The sequence below is a fragment of the Poecilia formosa genome, unplaced genomic scaffold (genome assembly GCF_000485575.1).
Source record: "Poecilia formosa unplaced genomic scaffold, Poecilia_formosa-5.1.2 Scaffold302, whole genome shotgun sequence".
In the NCBI taxonomy this organism is placed as follows: Eukaryota; Metazoa; Chordata; class Actinopteri; order Cyprinodontiformes; family Poeciliidae; genus Poecilia; species Poecilia formosa.
The window spans coordinates 208,666-231,738 of NW_006800241.1; the positions used below are offsets into that span (position 1 = coordinate 208,666).

Here is a 23,073-nt window from a genome sequence, read left to right on the forward strand (position 1 = left end):
CACATACAGGCTTGTCACAATAAATTTTGCTAGACAATAAATAGGCCCAGAAATTATTGTGATAAATAATATCGTTGTTTTGGACAATTTTCAAGTAATATATTGATTGCACAATAATGCAAATTCGTTCCCTCAGAGACAAATAAACTTCAGTTTTGTAAGGAATGCTTAGAAGGATATTTTAAATATCTTCACGACAAAACAAACGGGGGGGAACAAAATCCGAAACAACAAATAAAACAGATTATGTTTCTGTGAACAAAGTTGCTCTTCAAATGAATGGAAATTATCAAACTTATTTTAATTTACCATGCGATGAATTGATTAACTGCGACAGCCGTATGGACATACAAATGCAAACCAACCAGCATCACCAGCTCATCTGGATGTTTAAGTCGTTTTGTTGGACGCTCCTCGCCTGTAGCAGGTTGGACTCCACAAGTTAATATTACTTTTTTCTTTTTTAAACTTCCTTCATCTTATGATATTGTGCCGTCGGCTCCCGTTGCTTGACAACTTTAAAATCAATCCGTAGACGGCGGCGTCCATTATTACTTCCGTAGACGGAGCGCTCCTGTGTGATGCCAACGTTCTTCTTCTGTGAATGTGGGTCACTTTGGAGTTATAAAACCAGACCTTGGTGTTGACAAGCAACTGAACAGGTGCATCTAATCAAGTGGCCCGCAACAGTCTGACAGCCGTTTATGCAACACGCCGAGGCTCAGGTGTTTGCATGAGGAAGTCGGCTTGCTCAGCTATGTCAGAGAAATGCATTTAACTAAACCCACGAGCGGAGAAATGTAGCTGTGTGGAGCTGAGGCTGAGAGCGTCATCTGGAGAAAACTGCAGGTGTCTGCGAGACGTGAGTGGGTTAGAGTACAGACAGTACCGGAGGAGGAGAGGCGTTCGGAGAGAGCCTCAGGTAATGAGTGACAAACCTGATGTGAAGACAATTAGTGGAAAACCACGAATTCAGGGAGGAAAACGCAGAACTTTTAGCAACGATGAGGCGAAGTAAACGAAAGTGCTGCTTGTTAGAGTTTCGTCTTATGGGGAGAAAAACAACAAACCTGAAATACTAGGAAGTATTAGTACTTCCTAGTACTTCCTAATACTTCTCAGTAGGCTGAGAGTTTATTGTAGGTGTGCTCCATTAAATTACATCAGGGCAGTCCAAACTTTCTGCAACATGGGTAACAAAAATGTATTTTGCTATGAAAAATGTAAAAACAAACTAAACATACAATTTTTAATGAAACATACGAGCCTGATTTCTGTACAGAAAGAATCTGAAAGTCCTGGGAGACATATTCTGAGCCAACAGAATAAAGTCCAAGTTGTTTTTTTTCCATTTTAAACCCTCCAACGTAGCCCAGTTTGGCCCAATTCTAGATAGCGTAAAAACAGTTTTCCCACAGTAAAATTCAAGCACTTTTCAAACATTTTCAAATCAAATCAAATTTTATTTGTACAGCACATTTCACCAGCAAGGCATTTCAAAGTGCTTTACATCATAACTTTTCAAAGTAAGTTTTCAAAAATACTCTCCATAAAAACAATACAAATGAACCAAAGAAGACAGATTCAATTTACTATCATATGATATAATTAATTACTATTCCTTATAATGTATTGTGATAGTATTTGATATTTTACAACAAGATCAACTAAAATACAACAAAATGTTGTCTCTCAAAATAGTTTTGGTGATTCTAACTGACCTTATAGGGGCAGTATTATATATTTTCCAGGTACATAGTGCTGGTTTGTAGCACAGTCGGATAACTATGACGACTTCAGTTGTTAGAAAAATGCTATACATCTCAAATATGATATAGAACTTTTACCATGTACCTTGAAATTGGGCCTCTGTCACTTTAAGAAGCTCCTACTCTTTCTGGAACATCACAGCATCTTCCCTCTGTTACCAAATGAAAACGGCAGTTCCAGCAGGTGTTTGCTAATTGCTGCTGGCTAGTCTGAAGGAGCTGAGTGGAGGAAGGATAGCTCAGTGAGGTGGAAACTTGGAAACTGCAGCTCTGAGGAGGAGCTTCGTCTTAAAGGCGGAGCTAAGTCCACCCAGGTGTTTTGCACAGCTGAATGGTTGCCATGGAGACTAAAGGATTTCTCAAATATGCATGAAAGAATCCAGGTAACACTCCAGGTAAGACTGTTTATAACACTTTCCAAATGTATGTTTTTAATCAAACATTAGGTTGTACTTTACTACAAAACTTCACAGTTTGAATATCACTTTATATAGAAATCAAGCACTTTCCAAACCTTGAAAACATCCAACTGAAATTCAAAGATTTTCCAGGTAACCCTGTAAAAGTTACTGGATGATGCTCTGAAGCATCAAATTAAAATGTGGTTTATAAGAGACCAATAGTTTAACAGATTAATAATTTTTGCTTTAATTTTCACTTTAAAGCTGCTTAAAGCGTTTCAGAAAACATTTTCACTTAAAACCCACTGAAACTCCACACAGTCCAGATCAACATGCAGAACTATAACCGCATAAATCTGCCATTAAATAAGAATCTCTTCCATCACATTTATAACTGTTTACCTATAAGGTTCAACCAAGCAAAAGGAAGTAAAGACGAGGCCTTCAGCGCCAGCTCTCTTTAGTGTCACTCAGGATCGCGGCTAATAAACACACCTGCCAGTACATTTGCTTGGCACTTGTGCTCATATGCTATTTACTCCCACTCAGAAAAACAAAAACAAAGAGCTGCTAAGAAGAGAGAGAGACTAAAACTAAATGACACGACGACTGGCAGGAGAAAGGAGAAAAACAAGAGATGGAAAGAAGATGAAAACGACGAGTCTCGCGCCGACTCATATAGACGGTGAGCGCTCTAATCCCCCCGTCAGAGGAGGCTTTCAGCTCGGTGCTATTTTCAGACGGCTTTTATCATAACACACAGGAAGAAGTAAAGGTTGTCTCGAAAAAACAAGCAGAAATAAAGCAGATCTCCTGCTTAAAAGACCACATCAAGCAGTCGCACGGAGGAGGCGGGTTCAAATGGGAGCAAACTTTTAACATCCAGCCGTTAGAGACAGGATGTAGCCATGTGACGTCACCCCGATTAAATAAACATTTATGGGAGATGAGATTTATGCTGTGATTAAAAAAGTCCTTGTTGTAAAGGATGATTAAAAAAAGGCTTCAGAAGAAACTAAGAAATATAGAGCAAAAGATGAAATTAAGACAAAATACCGGTGTTGAACGTTTTCAACAACGTATGGAAGAGGAAACAAAAGTGATTAAAACTTTTCCTTTTTTCTCATAGATGTGTGTCAAAGCGTCTCTTTAAAGGGGCAGTATGTATTTTATAACAATCAACTGTTATAAAAATGCTACATACAGCTCTGGAACAAATGAAGAGCCCATTGCACTGAACCCATTGAAAACCTCATGATTTTTTTAAACCATACATTATAATATTGGTTTCTGAACTCTTCCTGAGTTCAAACATTAATATTGTTGTGAACTTGTTTTCTTTATACTATTTAAGGTCATTTTAACCTTATTTTGCATCTTATTTTGATTATTTTTCATTTTCTGCAAATAATTTTTTTGCTTGTAATTCCTGAGACATGTTGTCGATAGTTCATAGAATAAAAGAACAATGTTCATTTTACTCAATCATATACAGATGAAGAGTAAAATCAGAGAAGCTGATCATTTTAAGTGGTCTTTAATTTTTTTTCCAGAACTGTATAAAACATGACTAGAAAGAAATTTGACTTGAAATTGAGCCTCTGTCTCTTTAAGAAGCTCCCGCTCTTTTTGAAACTCTGCCTCCAGGAAGTCATCACAACATGGCTCCTCTATTAACCCTTTAACGTTTTTACCGGAGTTGCACTGAGAAGTAGCTCCTATAATGAGGTAAACAGATGCTCAGCTCCACCAGGTGTTTGCTAATTGCTGCTGGCTAGTCTGAAGGAGCTGATTGGGGGAGCCAAGAGGGACGGGGTGCTCTGTGAGGCGGAAGCTTGGAAATTTGGAAACTGCAGCTCATTCCAGGCGTTTTCTACAGGTTGCCATGGAGATTAAAGGATTTCTCAAACATGCATGAAAGAATCAAAAACTCTCCAGGTGAGTTTTTAAAAAAAAAGTCACTTGTACATAATGCTGCCTCTTTAACCCCATCCTGAATCAGAATGAGCTTTGGACGACACTGACTGCAGAGCACCTGGGAGTCACTAGCTGCTATATTTCACCTGCCTGCTCTCTCTTTGTGCATTCATCGAGGCAATCGTTTCAGACGCGCTCTATATTTCCGAACCTCACTGATTACATTCATTTCTCCCATTATGACCGATGTGCTGTTTTCAGCTCGTAATGACAAATAATAGCCGTGGCCCTTAATGCGAATTTTAGGCATTCAATAACGATAATTAGCCCGATATGAAAGGGAACTGTGACAGGAGCCATTGATCTCAGATTTAAAGCGGGAAGCTCTTCGACGACGTTCTGTTTGTGACGAGCTTCCAACACGACGAGGAGGCTGGAGGAAAACAGGTGGAGCCTTTTATACACCAGAGGCTATTTTAACTCCGCCGCCATCTTGAACACGCTGCAGAACAACACAATTGGTAGCTGACTGCACTGCAGGAGTGATCGTGCTCTTTGAATATTCACATCTTCTCATGCTGCAACCACATACTTTCACTTTTGGGATTTGATGTGGTAGATCAACACACATTGCTGCATAAAAGTACAGAAGAAGAAGAAAATGTTTTTCAGGAGTTAAATTTCATTAATTGGAAGCAGCTAACTGCAGAAATAAACAGTTCAGGTGTGAGAATCTGTTAACGGAAGATGTGTATTCAAATTTATGCAGAGGTTGCAAGAAATAAAAACGTACTGTCGAAAGAGTCATGTGGCGAACACAGGAAAGATTTGGGGGGAAAAATGAGTTTTAGCTCAAATAACACTAAATATATATTTTTAAATATATATTTTTTGCTTCCACTCAAAGTGCTATCTATGGTGAACAAATCATTCCCACTTTGATAACGGGAGATTGAATGAGACAGAACAGTGCTGGAGGATTGATTTGTTAGAACGGTCCAGTCAAAGCAAACAAATAAGCAACATTTGGGAGGAGATCTGATTCCAACTGAGACTACAAAGCGACTGCTTATTGATGTTTTGCTACTTCACCGTTTTCCATCTGACAGAGGAAAACTTGGCAGACCGATGGGCAGAAATTTCATTCATAGACGTGCAGAGCAGCTTGTCGCATCAAAATGAGGTTCAACAAAGCAGCAACTCAGGAGGGCTGAACATAAACGCAGGCCGCACAGAGAGACGTTTATGATTTTATAAAAGATTGAGATTGGAGGGGAAACTAATTTTCCTTCCACTTTCCAATCAGACTCTCTGTATGTGTTGGTCGATCGCATTAAGATTCAAATAAAATACATTAAAGTTTGTGCTTTTAATGTGACAAAATGTCAAGTGAAGGTTTATTTGTGTGGCACATTTCAGCAACAAGGCAAGGCCACTAAATACCGTCACCGAAATCATCAATATCCATCCAATATGTTGTTCAGAGTTCCAGTTGCTACTAATCAAACGTGGACTTTTAGCCTGGATTTAGAGGAACTCAGTGTTTTGGGTGTCTTGCAGTTTTCTGGAACAAGCTTCCAGAAAACTACAGAGGCTGAATGCTGAAGCTCAGAGTATGAATACTTTTGCACAGCACTGAATCGGTGGCCTTAATGGAAGTAATGCAAAACCTCTAAAAACCTAAAATGCTCTTTGTGGCGTATGTACAAGGAAACAGAGAAGTGATAACGAGGGTAAAATGTTCATCTGTCTATTATGTAACTTTTATAAAAAATATGATTTTTAAAAATATATTTATTACATATTAACCCATCACTATGTCCTGACAGCATAAGATTAGACAGATAACAGGATAAAAATAGAGCTCCTCTGCCTCTTGATCCAAGGGCAGAAACAACCAATCAGAGCTAGGAGGAGGGTCTTAGCGCTGTCAATCATGCTTATGTATGCCCTCGCTCTCTCTGCCAAACCAAAGCCTTTCATCAATGCTAAAGCTAGTTAGCATGTCCACCACACTTACTGTGTTTTTTTTGCACAGTAAGCCGTTTCTCCGCTATTAGCACATTTAGCAGCATGTATACTAGCTTGACTGACAGTGCTAAGACCCTCCTCTTGACTCTGATTGGTTGTTTCTACAGAGGGTGAAGGAAGAGGAGCTCGATTTAATATTATTTTCACTGGTTATCTGGCATTCTGTAACAAATCTGTAAAACGTGACACACTGCAGCTCCAGAATAAAATCCAAGTCAGCGTTGGTCCTTACCTGAGCCGCCTCCCAGCCCCACTGCCTGTATTTGGGGTCGTGGGTGAACCTCCACATGTACCAGTAGGTCTCGATGACCTCCGGCCGCAGGATGTAGTACTTCTCATTCTGCCGCACGGCCACCGCCTCCAGGCCGCTGTCGAACTTGAAGGCCTCTGGGCCCAGCTTCAGGACTGGGGTGATGATGATGATGGAGGGGTAGAGGAAGGAAGAGAGAGAGAGAGAAAGGTAGAATAGAGTTGGCGAGTTAGGAGGGTAAACAAAGGAGGGGAGAGAGTGAAAGGAACAAATTAAGAGTTGAAAGAGGAGAATTGAGATCAACATTATCTTTTGCTCCCTGTTTGTCTTAATGGTCCAGTTGCTGTTGATAATTAGACTCCGCATAGGAGTGTGTGGGCAAACACACACACAGATACACACACACAGATACACACATGTGTAAGTCATAAAAAGCATCCAGCCGCATTGATTTTACTAGCTTTTTTGTTTTTTTTCCTCAATCTTTTTACAACCAATGTCTTCAGCCAATTAAGCGTACCGAGTATTAGGAGGGGGGGAGGGAAACACGGAGAAGCTGACAGAGCAGCATTTTCGTCTCTGAGCAGATTACGGCGCCGCGGCACAAGCAAGGCGGAAAGTTCCCCAAAGGCTGACCGCTCAATAACCGAGAGCCCAAATTTAGACAGCCTGACCGCCGCCGGGAACATTCCCCGCGCGCTTCTCTCTCACCTCCCCTCCGTCTTCATTTGTTGCCGTGGCAACCCCACTCTCCACCCGCTCAGAGTGACATCACAATTTTACCGACTTGCACATGATGCCGCATCAGACCGCTGACAAGTTTTATTGATTTATTTGATCTCAGTCAGGCTTCGTTAAAGGAGAGGAAAAACTAACAAAGTTTAAAAAAATTTATAAATAAATAAGAAAAAAATTTATAGTCATAAACAGGATGTCTGATGACCATATTAGATTCTAAGCCCCGCCCCAAAATCATGGAAAATACAAGATATATGGCTGGATCAAAAAAATAAAAAAACACCACCAAGACAATATTTCCTGTTATTTTAGCCTCTTTCCTCATTTCATACCTGTAGTAGCCCACTTACATGTCTATGGGTGGGACTCAGTTGTTTTATAGGTCTGCAATGTGTGGAATGAGATCAGCTGCCAGCTTAATATGCCAAATAGGCAAACTTATCCATTAATAAATCCATGCTTTCCCAGCAGCAAATAATCCAAGATGGCAGCAGGATGATTAATGGGGCTGGAAATGTGAAAGAAGGCCCGGAGCGCAGAACCTAAAACACTGCAGCACTGAGAAACTTTGGGATTAGAGGAGAAAACTGTCCACACATGTGTCTTGATCGTTAAAGATCTTCATTAAAATAATGAGCAATGTTGATGGAAATGAATTAATAAGCTCGCCAACATGTCACTGCCAATGTGTGTCACATTTAACATGAAATATGGTTCCAGGAGATGTGCTGGAATGGGACGTTTTACTGGCCAGGGAGTGAATTGTATGACGCACGGCACAGCATTTCTCACCTTTCAACCACAAATTACAAGTATTTCAGTGGCAACAGAAAGGAGTGCATTGACATAAAGTTGGTGGACTGTTTTCTACTTGTTTTTACAAATAAAAATCTGAAACATGAGGTCACATTAGAACATGAGGCCAAATAAATATGTGCATTTGGCTTCATGTTTCGCAGCCTTTACGTTTTTCTGTCAGGATTTCCTTGCGTTTAGCTTCGTCACCACTCCTAGTGGTGGGCACACTTATGCTAATCCGCTAATAGCAGAGATAATTTTTCTTTTAGCGCTCTTGCTAACTTTGAAAACATTTAGCTCACTTAGCTTTATTTTTCATTCATTTTTCCTGGTAATTTCTAAATTTACTCGACTGTCTTGTAAACTCTTAGTTGATTAAAGTTTGACATCGGAGTTGAAGTTTTGGCTATCGACTCCAAGCGACTAGCCGTAGATATTCATGCTTTTATTTTGAAGTGGGTGAAAATGGTTTAAGCAGCAGACATGTTTCCTCTCCTGACGCTTGTGATGAAGATGGCAAATTAAGTTTACTGTCTATCCAAAATGCATCGCTGCAGTTCAACAGTAAAACAGACGAAACGCTTCAGCGCGTTAGCTTACACTAAATACCATGTTGGAACAGCATTTTAGCGTTAGCAAAGCTAATGTTTATGATTACTGCTTTAACGTTAGGGCTCATAACATTTTAGCTAGCATCTTCTCATAAACCAACCAGATTTCTCGTTTCTACTGGTCCCACCATGTTTTTTATTTTACAAACAATCATCTAAAGTGTGGCATGCATTTTCATTTTTAAGTCATAAATCTCTTTTTTTTCTTAAGCCTCTACTTTGTGTTTAGTCTGTGATGCAAACCCCCCAAAATATGTTATAGTTTGAACACTTTTCAAAAGCACTATATCCACGTACAGTTTCATTATTATATATTTATGTTGAACAAACTAAATTAGTGTTGTTTTTACATATTTGACCAAACCTGGGAAGCTATTGGTGTATTTCAGTGTGCTGTACTGGTGCAGAATTATTAAATTAATTTGTACTTCATTACATTTATGTCTGTGTTTAAAAGAAGAAACGTTTTAAGTAAATTCAGAATGTTTTTCTGTAATGGATCGCTATCGGCCAATGCTAATCCTGAGATATCGGTACTAGAAGTGAAAAAGGCAGATCGGTGCATCCCTTCTTCTACTACGTCTTTTATAAAGCATTCCAAAACAACAACATCAGCGACTAAGTGCTGAACAGATAACAAAATCAACACATTCAAAATATTGAAAGGACAAGAAAAACTCTGGATAAAAACCAAACAACTAAAAGAAGCGTCACCTGTCCTGTCGTAGGACTCGTGGCAGGTGTGGGCGATCTCTGCACCGAGCTGCAGGTAGTGGCCGGCCTTGTCGTCCGGCGAGCCGTCGGCGCCCAGCGCGAACATGCCGCCGGCGAAGCAGGCCAGGTGGCCCATCTTCCTCTCCAGGTGGCCGTTCTTCCACTCGCCGATGAACGTCAGCCCGCCGTTGGATTTGCGGATGAGGTGGCGCTCGATGGCCTGGGGTGGAAAAACATTTAACTCCGGATTTAACAAACACGCAGACGTGAAGCGGGACGGGCCCGAAAGCTGCGCGAGGAGTCGCGGCGGCGCACCTCGATGGCGTCGTCGTAGGTCTTGCGGGCTTCCGTGTCGGTTTTGTCGGACATGAGCCAGGCCTTCAGCAGGTACTCGTAGAAGCTGTCGCCCAGTCCTCCCAGCGAGGTGTGATCTGCGGAGAGACGAGTTCTGAGATTAGCTGGAGACGGAGAGAATGAGCATGAATTATTCAGTTCTAATCTGTGCCTCAACGTCCTTGGCAAAGCGCAGCATCAACCGAAGCCATGTTTTGATTTATTTATTTTTTTCTCCCTTCACTTCTCGGCAGCCACAAAATACTGGCAGCACGCTTTCTGGTTTTCCTCGTTTTGTTTACCGTCTCATATTTCACTGTTCCCGGTAATAATTACTGAGGTTTACACAGCTTGAGTAGCTGGACGAAGCAGAGTGAAAACGGGACTCCGTTTAGAGTGGAAACGTTCCAGCAGAGTTAAAATGAGTTCTTTTCTCCCTTCATTTTAGTATTTTTACAGTAAAAACACGTATATGACGTCCACTGCAGGCCCACCTGCTGGAATCAAGAGGGAAGGTTCAGACTTATTCTAGTTTTATCCTTTAGTTATTTAAAAAATAAATAAATAAATAAATAAAAAGGCTATCCCCGTCTCTCTGTGGAGAAATGGGATTAATTTCAGACTCTCCTCCGCTCCAGGTAGCCACATCTGATATCTGAGCAGATGCTTTGTGTCTTATCAAGCTCTTGATCTGGAGGTGAATAACATGCCTTTAGGGAACTGGAGGGATATTCAAAGACAAAGAGCAAAAGAGGAGAATGAATTATTCATTCTGTCTTTGTCAAGCAGAATTGTGGCAACCCCACCTTCACGACACCGAGGCTGAGCGATGAGCGTGGCTCCGCTGTTTATTTCCTCTGGTCTTCTTTCAAACGTCTCCTTAAAAAGTCCGTTTTAACAGCAGTCATTTACAACAGATGGAAATGCTCTTAACTGCAGCTCAATGCAGCTTTTTCTCCCTCCTGGTTTTACGCCTGTTGAATTGTGAAACGCTTCGGAAGGTGTTCTTCAAAAGTTTTCAAGCGGAAGAAAGTCTGAGAACGAAACCATGTGGATGCGTCACCAGCAGGGCCGGATTTACAAGGATGAGGGCCTCTGGGCTGGAGCCGGTGCCAAATCCACTAAGGAAAAAATATTTTACTAATGCAAATTACAGTACAGTAACAGACAGTCCATATGAACTGATGCATTGTAGGTTTAAGGCGATAACTCTGTGTTGTCCCCAAAGAAATGGACTATAACTTTATACTTTTCTAAGATTTGAATATTGTTAATTCATAAATTCATAAAAATCCCCAAAATATTAATACAGGTTACCTAATTTGGGTCAATGAGTTTTAAACATAGTACAATGTTTGCAAAATATGCATTCATTAAAAAAAAATTAAAAAAAAAATCCTTGGGCACCTCCCCTCCCCCCAAGTTGGCGCCCTGGGCTACTGCCCCTGTAATGCCTATTCATCCCCAATTTTATAACTTTAATTTCCTGTTTATCCAAAGTTGGCTTAATATTACAATTTATCAAAGCTGTTTATAAACACAAAGATGTTTTTGTGGACGATTTTTAATACTTATGAACACAACTTACAGATGTAAAATAGGAGTTCAACGACTTTCAGAGCGAGTGACGCCGCCATCTGGTGGTGTTTTGAAGAACTGGTTCATAAACATCATGGATTCAATGGAAAGTAATCAGCTTTAGGCTGTGCATTTCAAAGTAAAATGTGGGACTCAGACGCTAATTCTATAGTTTATTATTGTTGAAGAATTGTAGTTTTACTATTTTTGTGTTTTAATTTTAAAACTACTTAAACGATGTTTAAAGTAGTTTTACACATCATGCTGGCAATGTTTTTATTAAAAATAAAATGGTCCAGCAGCAAACTTAAGATTTCACAGAGTATATACAAGAGATAAATATGAATGAGCTAAAACTGGTACTGAATAATAATAAATTAACAAAAGGGCTTTTGAGTCGCTGTTAGCCGACTGCATTAAAATATTACTTTTAGACATCAAATAAAAGTAAAGGAGGATCACTAAACCACAAAGAAGAGAAAATCCTACTGCTGGAGTGAGTTAGTGCAAAATGACACGATTCATGGAGGAGAGGACAAATTGTTATGCTAAACAGGAAATGAAAGCATGGGGGAGAAACAGTTTGACAGAAGAGTTTTAATATGGTCACAGAGGACTCCATGTTACTGGTGCTTTGTGCTGATTAGAACAATAGACGGCCCAGAGAGTCTCCCCAGCCTGAAAACCTACTGTACAAACAGAGCTGTAATGAATTTAAATGAGTAGTGAGTTACGACTCAAGTGTGCTTCACTGACAGGTGCAAACACACACACACACACACAACACACACACACACACACGCACACACACACACACACACACACACACCCTGTTCCAAACACTGGGGACTTAATGTGAAGGAAGGGTTTGGATGAGCTGTCATTTCAAATCAAGTTAATTTGTTGTCTCACAAAACAAAACGTGTTTTATTGGAGTCCTTCAAGAATTAATGTGGGAGAAGGAAAGAAGTAAAACCCAAATGAACAAAACAGATAAATTATACTGGAAAGCTGCTGTATTATAAAGTGGATAACGGGAAGAGTTCAATGCTTTCCACACTCTACAGTATGATTGATTCCCAAAGATGGAGGTGTCCACATTCAAGATGTGGTTGTAATGCAACAACATGAGGAAAAAAACATGTGTAAAGTATATATGAGTTTAGTTTTTGGATAAAAGTTCAGCTTTTAGCTCGTCACGCTGTTTTGATCAAATGGATTTGTTAAAACGGACAATGTAGGTTATAAAAACAAACTTCACATAGAACATAAAAAAAGCTACAAAATGCTTCAGATGATAACATGTTTGAGAAAAGAAACATTATGTCGTTAGCTGCCACAACAAGCTTTGGATTTCAGTCATGTTGCTGTTTGCGCGGCATCAGCCTTTACACCCTGGAGGCCTCGAGCCGATTAAGGCTGAATTTTCATCCAAGATGGAAAAACAGAAAGAAAAAACCCTCAACGAACTTTGATTATTTTCTTGCTTTTGTTGTTCAGACTCAGCAAAGCCTCCAAGCTGCTACAGGCACCCACTTACGCTTTGCTTCTGGGAAAAAGCGTAGTCGTTTGATGGGGGCGTGATTACCGCACGGCTCGATTAGAAATAATTATTTCATATAAAAAATAAATAAATAAAAAAAATTATATCACCTTTTAAAGGACCATTAGAAATCATCTCGTCATTTTCAGTCAATTAAACGGATTGAGGTAATGATGGTAAATTAAGAAAAAGCGTGTTGCCGTCTGCGCTAGAACACTAATGAAACCTCCTGACGCAAACACAAACCATCCATAAGCATCCGTCTTCTGGTGCGGTCCGCCGGCTAACTTCCAATCCATTAATGTACTCAACCATCCCTCAATCAACCTGCCCTCCCTACAGTTTCCATCCATTTATTTTCCCCCAGCTTTTGGCTCAAACTCCGCACTTATAAGCACATCAGTCCGACTGCCGTGCCACCTGTCCGTCCATTAATGCGCTGCTCCGCTTGTAAAGATCAGCAGTTTAACTTGTTTGAAACGTAAACTTAATAAAATTCTGAAGGGAGATATTTAAAGTCGATTCAAAAATACTTTACTTTTCACCCAGAGGGAAATTAAATGCCGTAGTAAGTTACATTTTCACAGCGTTGTGAAGCTTGACCAGGCAGCGTCGCCTGTTGTGATAGGTGGCAGAGATTTGAACTTTAGGTTAACGTTAGAGTCGTAGTACAGAGGTTATTTGAGCTTTTGAGATGCTAATCAGCGGCTCCCAGCTGTAAAAAAAAAGGTTCCTTGTTGCCACGGTTACACACTGTGAGAACTGTCAAAAATTAAAACAACAAAAGAAAAGAAAAAAATACTTCCAGCTGCACAGCAACGAGAAAGCAGAGGGAATAATCATCTTAACACTCAATTAGCCAAAATATTACAAAACAAAAGCCGACAGAAAGAACGAATCAGAACCAAGCAGAACACAGTTCTACATATTTACTATTTGCTATTAACTTGGTGGAACTCAATATGCTCAATATAGCCTAGCACAGTCGCCATGGTAACCTTTAGCCTACGCAAACATACGGATGCAGTGTATTGCAGATTTCATCTTTTTATTTCCTCTCGATGAATATCAAGATGATATCTGGTCATCAATGCTTTGTTTCAAATAAATCAACTGAACATCATGAAATAGTTTATTTCACTCTGTTTTGCTGAGTCATTCGCCGAAGCGCAACACGAATGAAAATAAATTAAAATGTTCAGATATAAACCGTATGTTTATTTCAAACAGGAAGGCAGTGGAGCGTTTCTCAACAGCATTCCTGTCAAAATAAAGTCTGTATCTAAATGTAATAATATAAACTGGTCTACTTAGGATAGCGGTGTGAATTAGAACAAATAAATCCGTTTAATGGAAGCCAAAAAGTGCATTAGTTAGGAATAAAAGGTTCCAGAGGAAAACCTCTGTCACTTCTTCAATAACTTCTCTCTGAGAGCCGATCATTTCTCTGGGCAAACTGCCAAATGTAATCAATCTAGCGACAACGAAAAACTCCCCATCTTCAGTCTTCTGCCTGATTCAATTTGTCCTCATTAACGAAGATCCATGGGACTTTTGTCTCCACTTCTCACGGTGCTAATCTCTTGTTTTCCGTCATAACGGCACACTTAGGAGCGAGGGGCCGTTGGAAGCTCGCAAGAACATCTTCGGACCTCTCCAAACAGGTTGGTCGGACGCCAGCGATCCAGAAACGTTAAGATTTAAGACAGAAAAATCAAGAAAGACTTCTATTGTGTACTTACGTTGGCCCCAGCGGCCTGTGCGAGGGTTTAAGTAGTTTGGGTAGAGGCCGTTGGGTCGGTCCATCTTAGCTAGCAGCTTGCGGATGTGCATCACCTGAAACAAACACATGAAAGAAGTTTCAGACTGTAGCAAAAGACAGAAAAGGGTTGCCCACAGGCAGAAGAACAGAAATGGACTGAACTAACTTATTGATAACTGATGGAAAAGCTCCGTCAGTGAAGAACATTGCCAATGATTGATTGGGAAGTAAGAATATCCAGGCAAATAATGGTGTGGTGAGTTTCCCCTCCGTCATCAAGATCCTGGAAGCCTCCATGTTGGTGTAGTGTGGCTTTTGAATGCTTGGAAATGACGTTGGCTACATTTCCATTGACCATATCACAGCGCAAGTTGGAATTATGAGGATAAATTTGCTTCACAAAAAACACAGAAATTGCAAAAAAAACCCAAAAAACTCCAAAAAAAACCAAACATGTTTGCTAAAAAGTTTTTACGTTACGATAAGGCGTGTTTTTTTTTTTTTGGCTGTATCAAAATTAGTGTATTTTTTTCAAAACGTAAAACACTTTCGCATCTCTCAAGCCGTGATTAACAACCAGCTGTTACTACTGGGGGAAAAGACAAAGAAGAAGACAGGAAGTGGTAGGAAGGTGATGGCACAACATGTTTTTAATAGCGTATCGCGTGAAGAAGCTTATTTACGTGTTTTAATTGTGTTTCTGATTTAAACGAAACACTGCAAATGTGAAATTGTGTTTTTCTGACATTTGCGGAGTACCGACAAACTTTTGCTCATGTTAGTAATGGAAATGCAGTTGCAGAGAAGTGCACTGCAGCGGCCCGATCTAAAGAAGACAAAGACGTTTCTCGCTTCTTGGCATCAGGAAAAGTTAGTAGAGGAGCTTTTCAAAGTTATTTGATGCCTCAAAGTTAAGAAGATTTGATAAACAGTTTCCAACATCAGTAAATTGACTGTGGTGGTTGGATCTAAAACTCTGGTTAGTCACTACAGGAATGCTGATCGCTGGCCAACGTTCTGGTAGATGTTGGCAGAAAGAGACACTTCCTGATGTAACCAAGTCAACTGCTGTTGGGTCTGGATACCAACACTAGTCATTTCTGGGCTGCTGTGACTGGGTCAGAAGGGGTAAGACATGTTTTCTTGACGTCATGGATGTGGAGCTTTGCCACTTTGAGAGGCAACTTGAAGTCATACACGACGGCATCAGCATACCAGAAGTAATCTTACCACACAGGCTCTATGTGGCGAACACAAATCTGCTTTCACTGTTAGCTCAACAACAACACAGTGAACAGTAGAAACACCCAGTCATTGAAACAGAGATGCATGCTACTGAACAGTGATACCTTCTGGTAGTAAACCGGGTTCCCAGTCAGGTAGGTGAGGTGAACGAACTCCATGTGGAGGGTCCCAAACTCAGCCAGGATGCTGCTGCCGGCCGACGCCCAACCCCAGTTACGACCAACGCCGCTGTAGAGGAGGCAGGAAAATCTTAAGACCTCAAATTCATACAATCAAGAACATTTTGTTAGACTCTCAGTTAAGCCAACAACAAAATGACGAGAAGCTTCGGAGTTTCTCATGTGTCTAAATGCTCCCACCCACACCTGAAAATCTGTTTTCCGGCTAGGAGTAGAAAGATTGTGAAACCCTCCTGCTTGTTGAGGAATCAATAAACATCCCTTTTATGTGCGTCTTTCTAAGATGAATTTCTTACGTCATGTTCAAGATGTAGCCCTAAGTCCCGTAGCGTGTTTTATTTGCTGAGAGACTCGACTAAAACGTTAAGCGTTGGTTTTCTGCCTGAGAATTACCTTGAGAAAAAAAACAATTCCCTTTATTGTGCTACTTAAAACCTCAGGAGCTCGGTGCTTGGCAACAAACCATCCATTAGCTTTTTAAAGCACTGTTTAATGTCACAGCCTGATGTAATGCTTAATGATTTAAGTGATGTGAAGTTATTACGCGTCGATAGTGGTTAGAAATGAAGGAGAAGATGCACATGAATGTTTTTTTTTTTTGCCACCATTGTTTAGTTTATGTGGATGAAAAAGGAACTGAGTGAAGCTTTTCTGCAGGCTGTGAACTAACGGGATGGACCAAAGGTTCACGAAGCACAATTTAACACTTTTCCACAGCCTCTAAGAGAATTTAAAAAAAGCACTCTCTGGTATTAAATCCCAATGGTTTGAGGTTGTGGGATTAGCAAACACGGTTCTGCCCTATGAGCACAGTTTGCATGTAACCCACGCTGGCCGGTGAAGAAGTCCAATCAGGCAAAGTAAGGGAAAACGCCTGTGTGGGTGGAGCGTGGACGTGTTTAAAACTCTGCCAAAATAATTGGCCGGCACCGTTGTTTGCAGCCCTCGGAGCATAATTTAACCGTCGAGCACGACGGCATTTCAGATGTTGATTCGAGTCAAATCTCTATTTTTTTTTATTTCAACGATTAAGTCAGACGTAAGGGGCTTTGATCACCGTTGAGAAGCAGAAGTATGGATTTGTTTTGGACCTGCACTTCTTCACACATATAGATTCTTAGTCAACTTAGAGGCTGCTACCGAGTTCTGTCTCATTCTCTGATTTCACTTCAGCAAAGTTTGTAAGGATGTGGATATATGAGAAGTAAAAAACATGACAAATAAGAGAAGTTATTGTAATTAAATAATCCATGTGCTTGTCTTGTTTATAATCCATTTTAAAACCTAGAAAAATGGCATGAATGATTTACTATGTGTTCTGTGCTCTCTATATACTTTTTCCATTCTGAAAACCAAAATCATGCACATAAGCAAAATACCTTCTATTAACTGAAGCACGGAGGTGAAAGTGTGATGACTGGGGAATGTGAGGCTATTTGAAGTTTGGATCAAAACCGAAACAGAATGTCTGAAAGAGAGTCAGGGCTTGCTTTGGCCTAGTCAAAGCCCCGACCTCATCCCGATTTAAGGTTTCTGGTGGGACCATAAGAAGGCTATGGATGGAAAAAAATAATCTAGGAAATGAAGAAATGTCAAAAAGAAGGAGCCGATATTCCCCTTGCAAAGTTTTACACATGCAAGAGTCCCTCAGGGGCGAGTCCTCGCCCCTCTTCTCTTCTCTCTACACAAATGACTCCATCTCAGCAGACGAGTCTGTGAAACTCCTGAAATCCACACATCACACCACTGTGACTGCACTACTTGCAAAGACCAGACACAATAGAGACACTTTCTTCCTCAAGGCTGTGTCTCTAAACAGCGTCTGCAGACAGATACCAGATTGCATATTTGTACTAATTCAACCATGTCTCTGCATACAGTTCATACGTATTTACAGGACAAACTGTCTTTTCATTTGCCTGTGTACGTTTCTATTTTAAACGTCACCACTGAAAGCAAAGCGAAACACAAACTTGGCCATAGAAGCAGATTCTGACTCTACAAGCTTTTCAACCAAGCTGCTATATTTACACACAACTTTTCTATTTCAACTTACTTATTGTTCACAAAACCTGCAGAATCTGTCCGTTTTGTACACTTAAAATGAGATCTAAACGATGCTATGACCGGAAAAAGACAGGCGACAACACTGACAAAAAGACAGATTGTGACACACTTTGGCAAGTTGTGAATCAGGTTTGTGTGTTTTCTCCTTTCAACCACCTTGCTGGCTACACTGCAATAATGAGCTCAAATAGTTACTGGGTGAAAACAGCACTGTGACAGAGTAAAACGGCAGAGCGGGGCAGCACAGGTAACCTTGAAAGGTACCGATGTCAGGGGAACGACGTGTGCACCAACATTTGTGTTTTAAAACCAGCTGCAAAGACGTGATGCACGTCTCCTACTTGCTCTTTGTTTTTTGATTTTTTTTAACAAAAGCAGGTCAAACATTTGAGTAAAGCGTGGCAATTTTGTGGAAAGAGGTGAAGTGTAGTCATGGAGTTGTAGTTTCTTAAGGTACTGTTAACGTTTGGTTATAACTTGAATATTGACTCCTAAAAGTTACAGTGAAAACACTTGCTTTAATTTCCAGCGTTTTTTTGAGTTGTATATATTCGTATCCATTTGTCATTTAGGAGCTCAAACCTAAGCAGTATTAGGGGTGCAGCACTGCAGGGAAAAAACAAAACACTGCTAATCTTTGAAACAGGTCTTGTTCAAAGTATCCATGGCAACCAGTTGCTCCCTCGGCTTCCTTAATGGTTTGTAGTTTATTTCACAGACCTATTCAAGGGACGCAGATTCAGACTATACAGCTGATTTACAGGCTGTTCTTGATTTTTTTGCAAACTGCTCCTTTTTCCCTTCATCTTCAGTAAATACGAGCACCATGGGATGTGAGGTTTTCTACACACAGATAGATATATTTTTACTTCTTTGTATTTAAATGTTCTCCTTTTATGATTTTGATATACTTTGTGATTTTACGTGATTCATGTAAAGTGTGCGACTGTTCAGAAAAGTGCTATAGAAATAAAATGCATTATTATTATTATTTTGGTAAAGGTTGTACTTTCTAACTTTGAATTTGAAGTTCCAGTGAGCAACAAAACCAATCAACTCTTTCTGATTGAACCTGTGGAAAACGTAACTCTGGTTGACGTTCACGTCTCTGCTGGCGCCGCTCACCTCTTCAGGTTGACCATGGCCCAGGGAATCCCAGTTGGGGTGTTGAAGGCAGGGATGAGCTTCTCTGCCAGCTGGACCGCCTTGACTTTGAACACCTGGAGAAACAGACGCATGGATTGGAGTGTTTTTCAGTCTAGCTCAACACTGATAAATAATGATTATTCCATAAACCCTCAAATACCCAAGAGTTTAACCTGTGCTGCAGGAAAGCACGGGCTCGACAATTTTAGAAAATCAGCTTTCATGAAAAGCTTTAAGGCCAAACAGTGAGTGAAGAATGATAAAAGGACCAGGTTTGGGTTTGAATCGCCTCATATTGTCACATCCACAGAAGTGGACGTGTGCTTCTTTTATCTTAACTTTCTCAGTTTCCTAAAACACGGTTACTTCTCACTGCTTTAATACACTCATCGTGAGGTGTACAGGTCAAACTTTTCCAGTCAAATAAGGATTTGTCCATTTTAGATTTTTGCTGAAAAAAGGAGACAAGAGTCAATTTTTTGACAGAAATGGTCTTAAAACCAGCAGAAACTGAAAAATGTTTATGATTAGTCCCATTAATGGATAAATTTAACTCAAAAAGCAAATTAAAAAACAAACTGATGCCATTTTAGGCTGAAAATGGTGAGATTTTAGTTTTGGTGAATCTTATGAATGATAAACATTTTCCAGTGTTGATCGAAACCGATTGCTGGCTGTTTCCATTTTCTTCTCGACATTTGAAGTTTTATTTAAAAGGTAATTTAAACTTTTTAAAGCCTGTAATGTTCCAGCCACATAATATGAGCTGCATCAGATAAACAGCAGTGAAACTCGTCCACACAGCGCAGATGTAAGCAACAACACAATCTGGTGTCTGCAGAAACACTTCGGCTTTCAGAAAGGATCTGGAGGTTAAACTGCGGTTAGCCGTAAAAAAAAAAAATAATAATAATAATAAAAAAAACAGATGCACAGATTGGTCTTAGCATGTGGAGAATCTGAAATGCATAAAATCCAAAGTGAAATAAATTACAGAAGGATAAATGCCAAATCAATCCAGGAGTCTGTAGAATTACAAACAGCTGTAGGGTTTTGTTTTTTATTTTTCTATCTGCTGATATTCTGCTTCATTTAAGAAGTTCTGTCTTTTCCTTCAACAATCTGCTTCTTATAGGTTTCCAAAATATCTCTTGACATGAGAAACAAGAACCTCCAATGTTTGAATTGTAGATGGTTCATGAGGACTTTGTCTCCATTCTGAGACGCAGCATTTCATATTCAGATCACAGAACGTTTCCAGGGACGTTTCTGCTACAGAGGTGCTGCTGCATTCAGGTATTAGCTGAGTCCAAGGTGAGCGCTTCATAGAATTGCAAATTCTTTGTTTTACCACTGCAGATTGTTAAAGCATGACAGGCATATATCTGCAGGTAGTGAGAAGCATTTTGTTGCACATACAACATATCCAAAATTCAGGTGATTTTACATGTCAGGACTTGTAAAATTTAAATACACAACTAAAGTAATTCAGAGGTAGACTGCCTTTCACTAATATTTAAACTGTCCTCCAGTTCTAGTGTTAAGTGTTGTGTACAAAATTAAAATATGCTCGACATTGACAGGGGGAACTTGTATTATTATATCATTTTTTAATATATTACTTGAAAACGGTCTCAAAACGATATTATCGTTTATTGTGATAATTTCGGGGCCAATTTATGGTCTGGGAAAATTTGTTATTGTGACCAGCCTAAGTACAGCATTCATATTTCTGAAACTGCACAGCATCTTTTATGTTATAATCTTTGTCAGCATATTATTATCGTTAATCTAGAGCTGGACGATAAGACTGAAAAACACGATGAAGGGTTTCATAACAGTTGCTATTGATAATTACTGATGAGTGTTTTTGTTGTAAATATCTGAAGTACTGCCAAACTGGTGGTGTGATCTTTCCTGTTCTATCCTCAGTTTTTACTGCACGACTCTGATTTTTATTTTTAAGCAGTTATGAGGCAAAACCTGAAACTGCTGCTGCGCAAGCCACTCAACAGGTTGTTGAAAACCAAAGAGAGAGTCCACTGATGCCACCAACATTTCTTAGTTGGCCGTGAGAGGCTGAACGTCTAAAGCTTCCCCTCTGACTACATTCCCCAGAATGCCGAGCGGTTCTGGATCGGTGTTCAATAAAACTATTCAAAAGTTTACCGAATGTATCCTCTATTGGTTTATCTACCATCGCGATACATATTATCGATTTATTGCATACCCCTATGTTAAAAATATACACAAAAAAAACAAGACTAACACTTTTCAATCTTTTGTGTGAACCTACATACATCCTAAGCATGCCTATTCAGATGGCATCACCAGCTACATCCGAGGTCAGACCCCAGCATGCTTTTTACAAGTCAGCACACATGTGCTCATCATCATAAAACCCTCCATCCGTCGGTCGGTGACCTCCCGGTTGGCTGCATCAAGGCCCTTAAAGTTTTACTGCCAGCTCTGCTGCTGCCATCAAACAAGAACGACGTCCAAACGAGCCATCGGAGCCGACCGCCCGGCAGCCGCACGCAGATAAAACCGGATGGTTTATGATAATCTTCTTCCTGCAGTGATTTCCTCCAGACATGAGCATGGAGGGGGAAAAAAACAAGCTGCCATCGGGGACATGAATGGAAACCTCAAACAGGTATAGAGGGACTTGTCTAATTAGTGCCAGTGCATTGTCTTTATCTTGTTTATGCAGTTAAAAACGGTAATGTTTTGTAGTGAATGTTTCTTCTAACGTATCCCAAAGTTGGTGCTTTTTTAAACAGCCCTCTTCAGGAAAAAAGTTACTACAGGCACTTTCAATCTAATTAGGGAAATTAAATATTAATGAGCGGGAAGATGCTTCAGATCAGATGTTTATGTTCTGTCAAGTCTTATATGCCGGCCTAAAATTATTATGCAGAAATAATTAAAAAGCCTCAAGGCTTAGAGGAGGGCTGCCATTCACTCGTAGAGCACTTCCTCATTTTGCAGCTTTCATAATGGATGAATGTTATTCACGCCGACAATCTGTCCTACCCAACCAATAACTACTGAATCGTGAAATGTAACACAGTTACACCTTCAACCAAAACGAAAACAACGCTCGAGTCCTCTTTCTCCTTGACACGTCTACGCGGATTTGTTCTGTTGACATCATAACCGCCGCGGCGCCGAGACGAGATTGGGACATCGGGAACCGTCGGGGAGGACGGGCCCAGGCGGTTCTTTGTCATTTCCTAACTTGCTCCGATGGCTCTGCCTCCGGGGCTGACGGTTTGAGAGTCCAGCTCTGTTTTAAATGCATTACAGCGCTCTTTAAAATCGATCGGTCAGGGATGTGTTCGCGTGCGTGCACAAACCCACACGAGCAGGAAATGGAAGAAAACCGGGCAATGCAGTCGGTTTGCTTTGCAAAGAAGTTCAAGACAATATGTTTGCATTCAGTTATCACAGGTATAAAAAGTAGCAAAAAAAATAGCTTTTGTTTTAAGGGATGAACGCTTTTCTGATATGGATACTAATATTTGAGGGTTAGCATTAGCTGATACCAATACGATACAGAAACGTAGAGCTGAATTGACTTAAAATATTACTTTTTTTTTAAACGCAGACATAAATGTACTGAATTACTAATTTATTTGGTAACTCTGCACCAGCACAGCAAACTTATATACACCAACAGATTCATAAGCTTAGTCAATCGTAAAAACACAACTTTAATGTATTCAGTCATTACAATTAGGAGTAGAACAGCCAATGTAAAACAAATAACCAACAAAAACAATAGGTTGACTGCTTTGGTCAAACATGTAAACAATAAACTGCAACAAACCTTATTTTAGATGGCTCAGAAACATTTTAAAAATACATATTTTTAAATTATTTAATAATAGAAAAAAAGCTACAAAAAGCATCTTTGTTACAGCCACTCTTCAGAAAAAGCTTTTATTTGTGTATGCTACCAGTATGTATTTTGTTAAAAGCTAAAATC

General features: G+C 40.0%; 1 protein-coding gene and 1 long non-coding RNA gene across 3 annotated transcripts in view; both read right to left on the bottom strand.

The window, feature by feature from the left end:
* man1a2 (mannosidase, alpha, class 1A, member 2) overlaps nucleotides 1–23,073 on the bottom strand; it is a 114,397-nt gene that overhangs the window by 9,245 nt on the left and 82,079 nt on the right. For both annotated transcript variants that reach the window (XM_007572499.2, XM_007572498.2), the window contains exons 7-12: nucleotides 19,062–19,156; nucleotides 15,795–15,918; nucleotides 14,426–14,519; nucleotides 9,545–9,660; nucleotides 9,230–9,449; nucleotides 6,351–6,523 (exon numbers count right to left, since the gene is read on the bottom strand). In XM_007572499.2, the coding sequence (XP_007572561.1) occupies nucleotides 6,351–6,523; nucleotides 9,230–9,449; nucleotides 9,545–9,660; nucleotides 14,426–14,519; nucleotides 15,795–15,918; nucleotides 19,062–19,156 (822 nt within the window). The remainder of the gene's footprint in view (nucleotides 1–6,350; nucleotides 6,524–9,229; nucleotides 9,450–9,544; nucleotides 9,661–14,425; nucleotides 14,520–15,794; nucleotides 15,919–19,061; nucleotides 19,157–23,073) is intronic.
* LOC107832989 (uncharacterized) lies at nucleotides 9,790–10,940 on the bottom strand. The gene is made up of 2 exons (XR_001658696.1): nucleotides 10,369–10,940; nucleotides 9,790–10,282 (listed from the first exon to the last, which is right to left on the bottom strand). It is a non-coding gene; the product is annotated as an uncharacterized LOC107832989 (long non-coding RNA).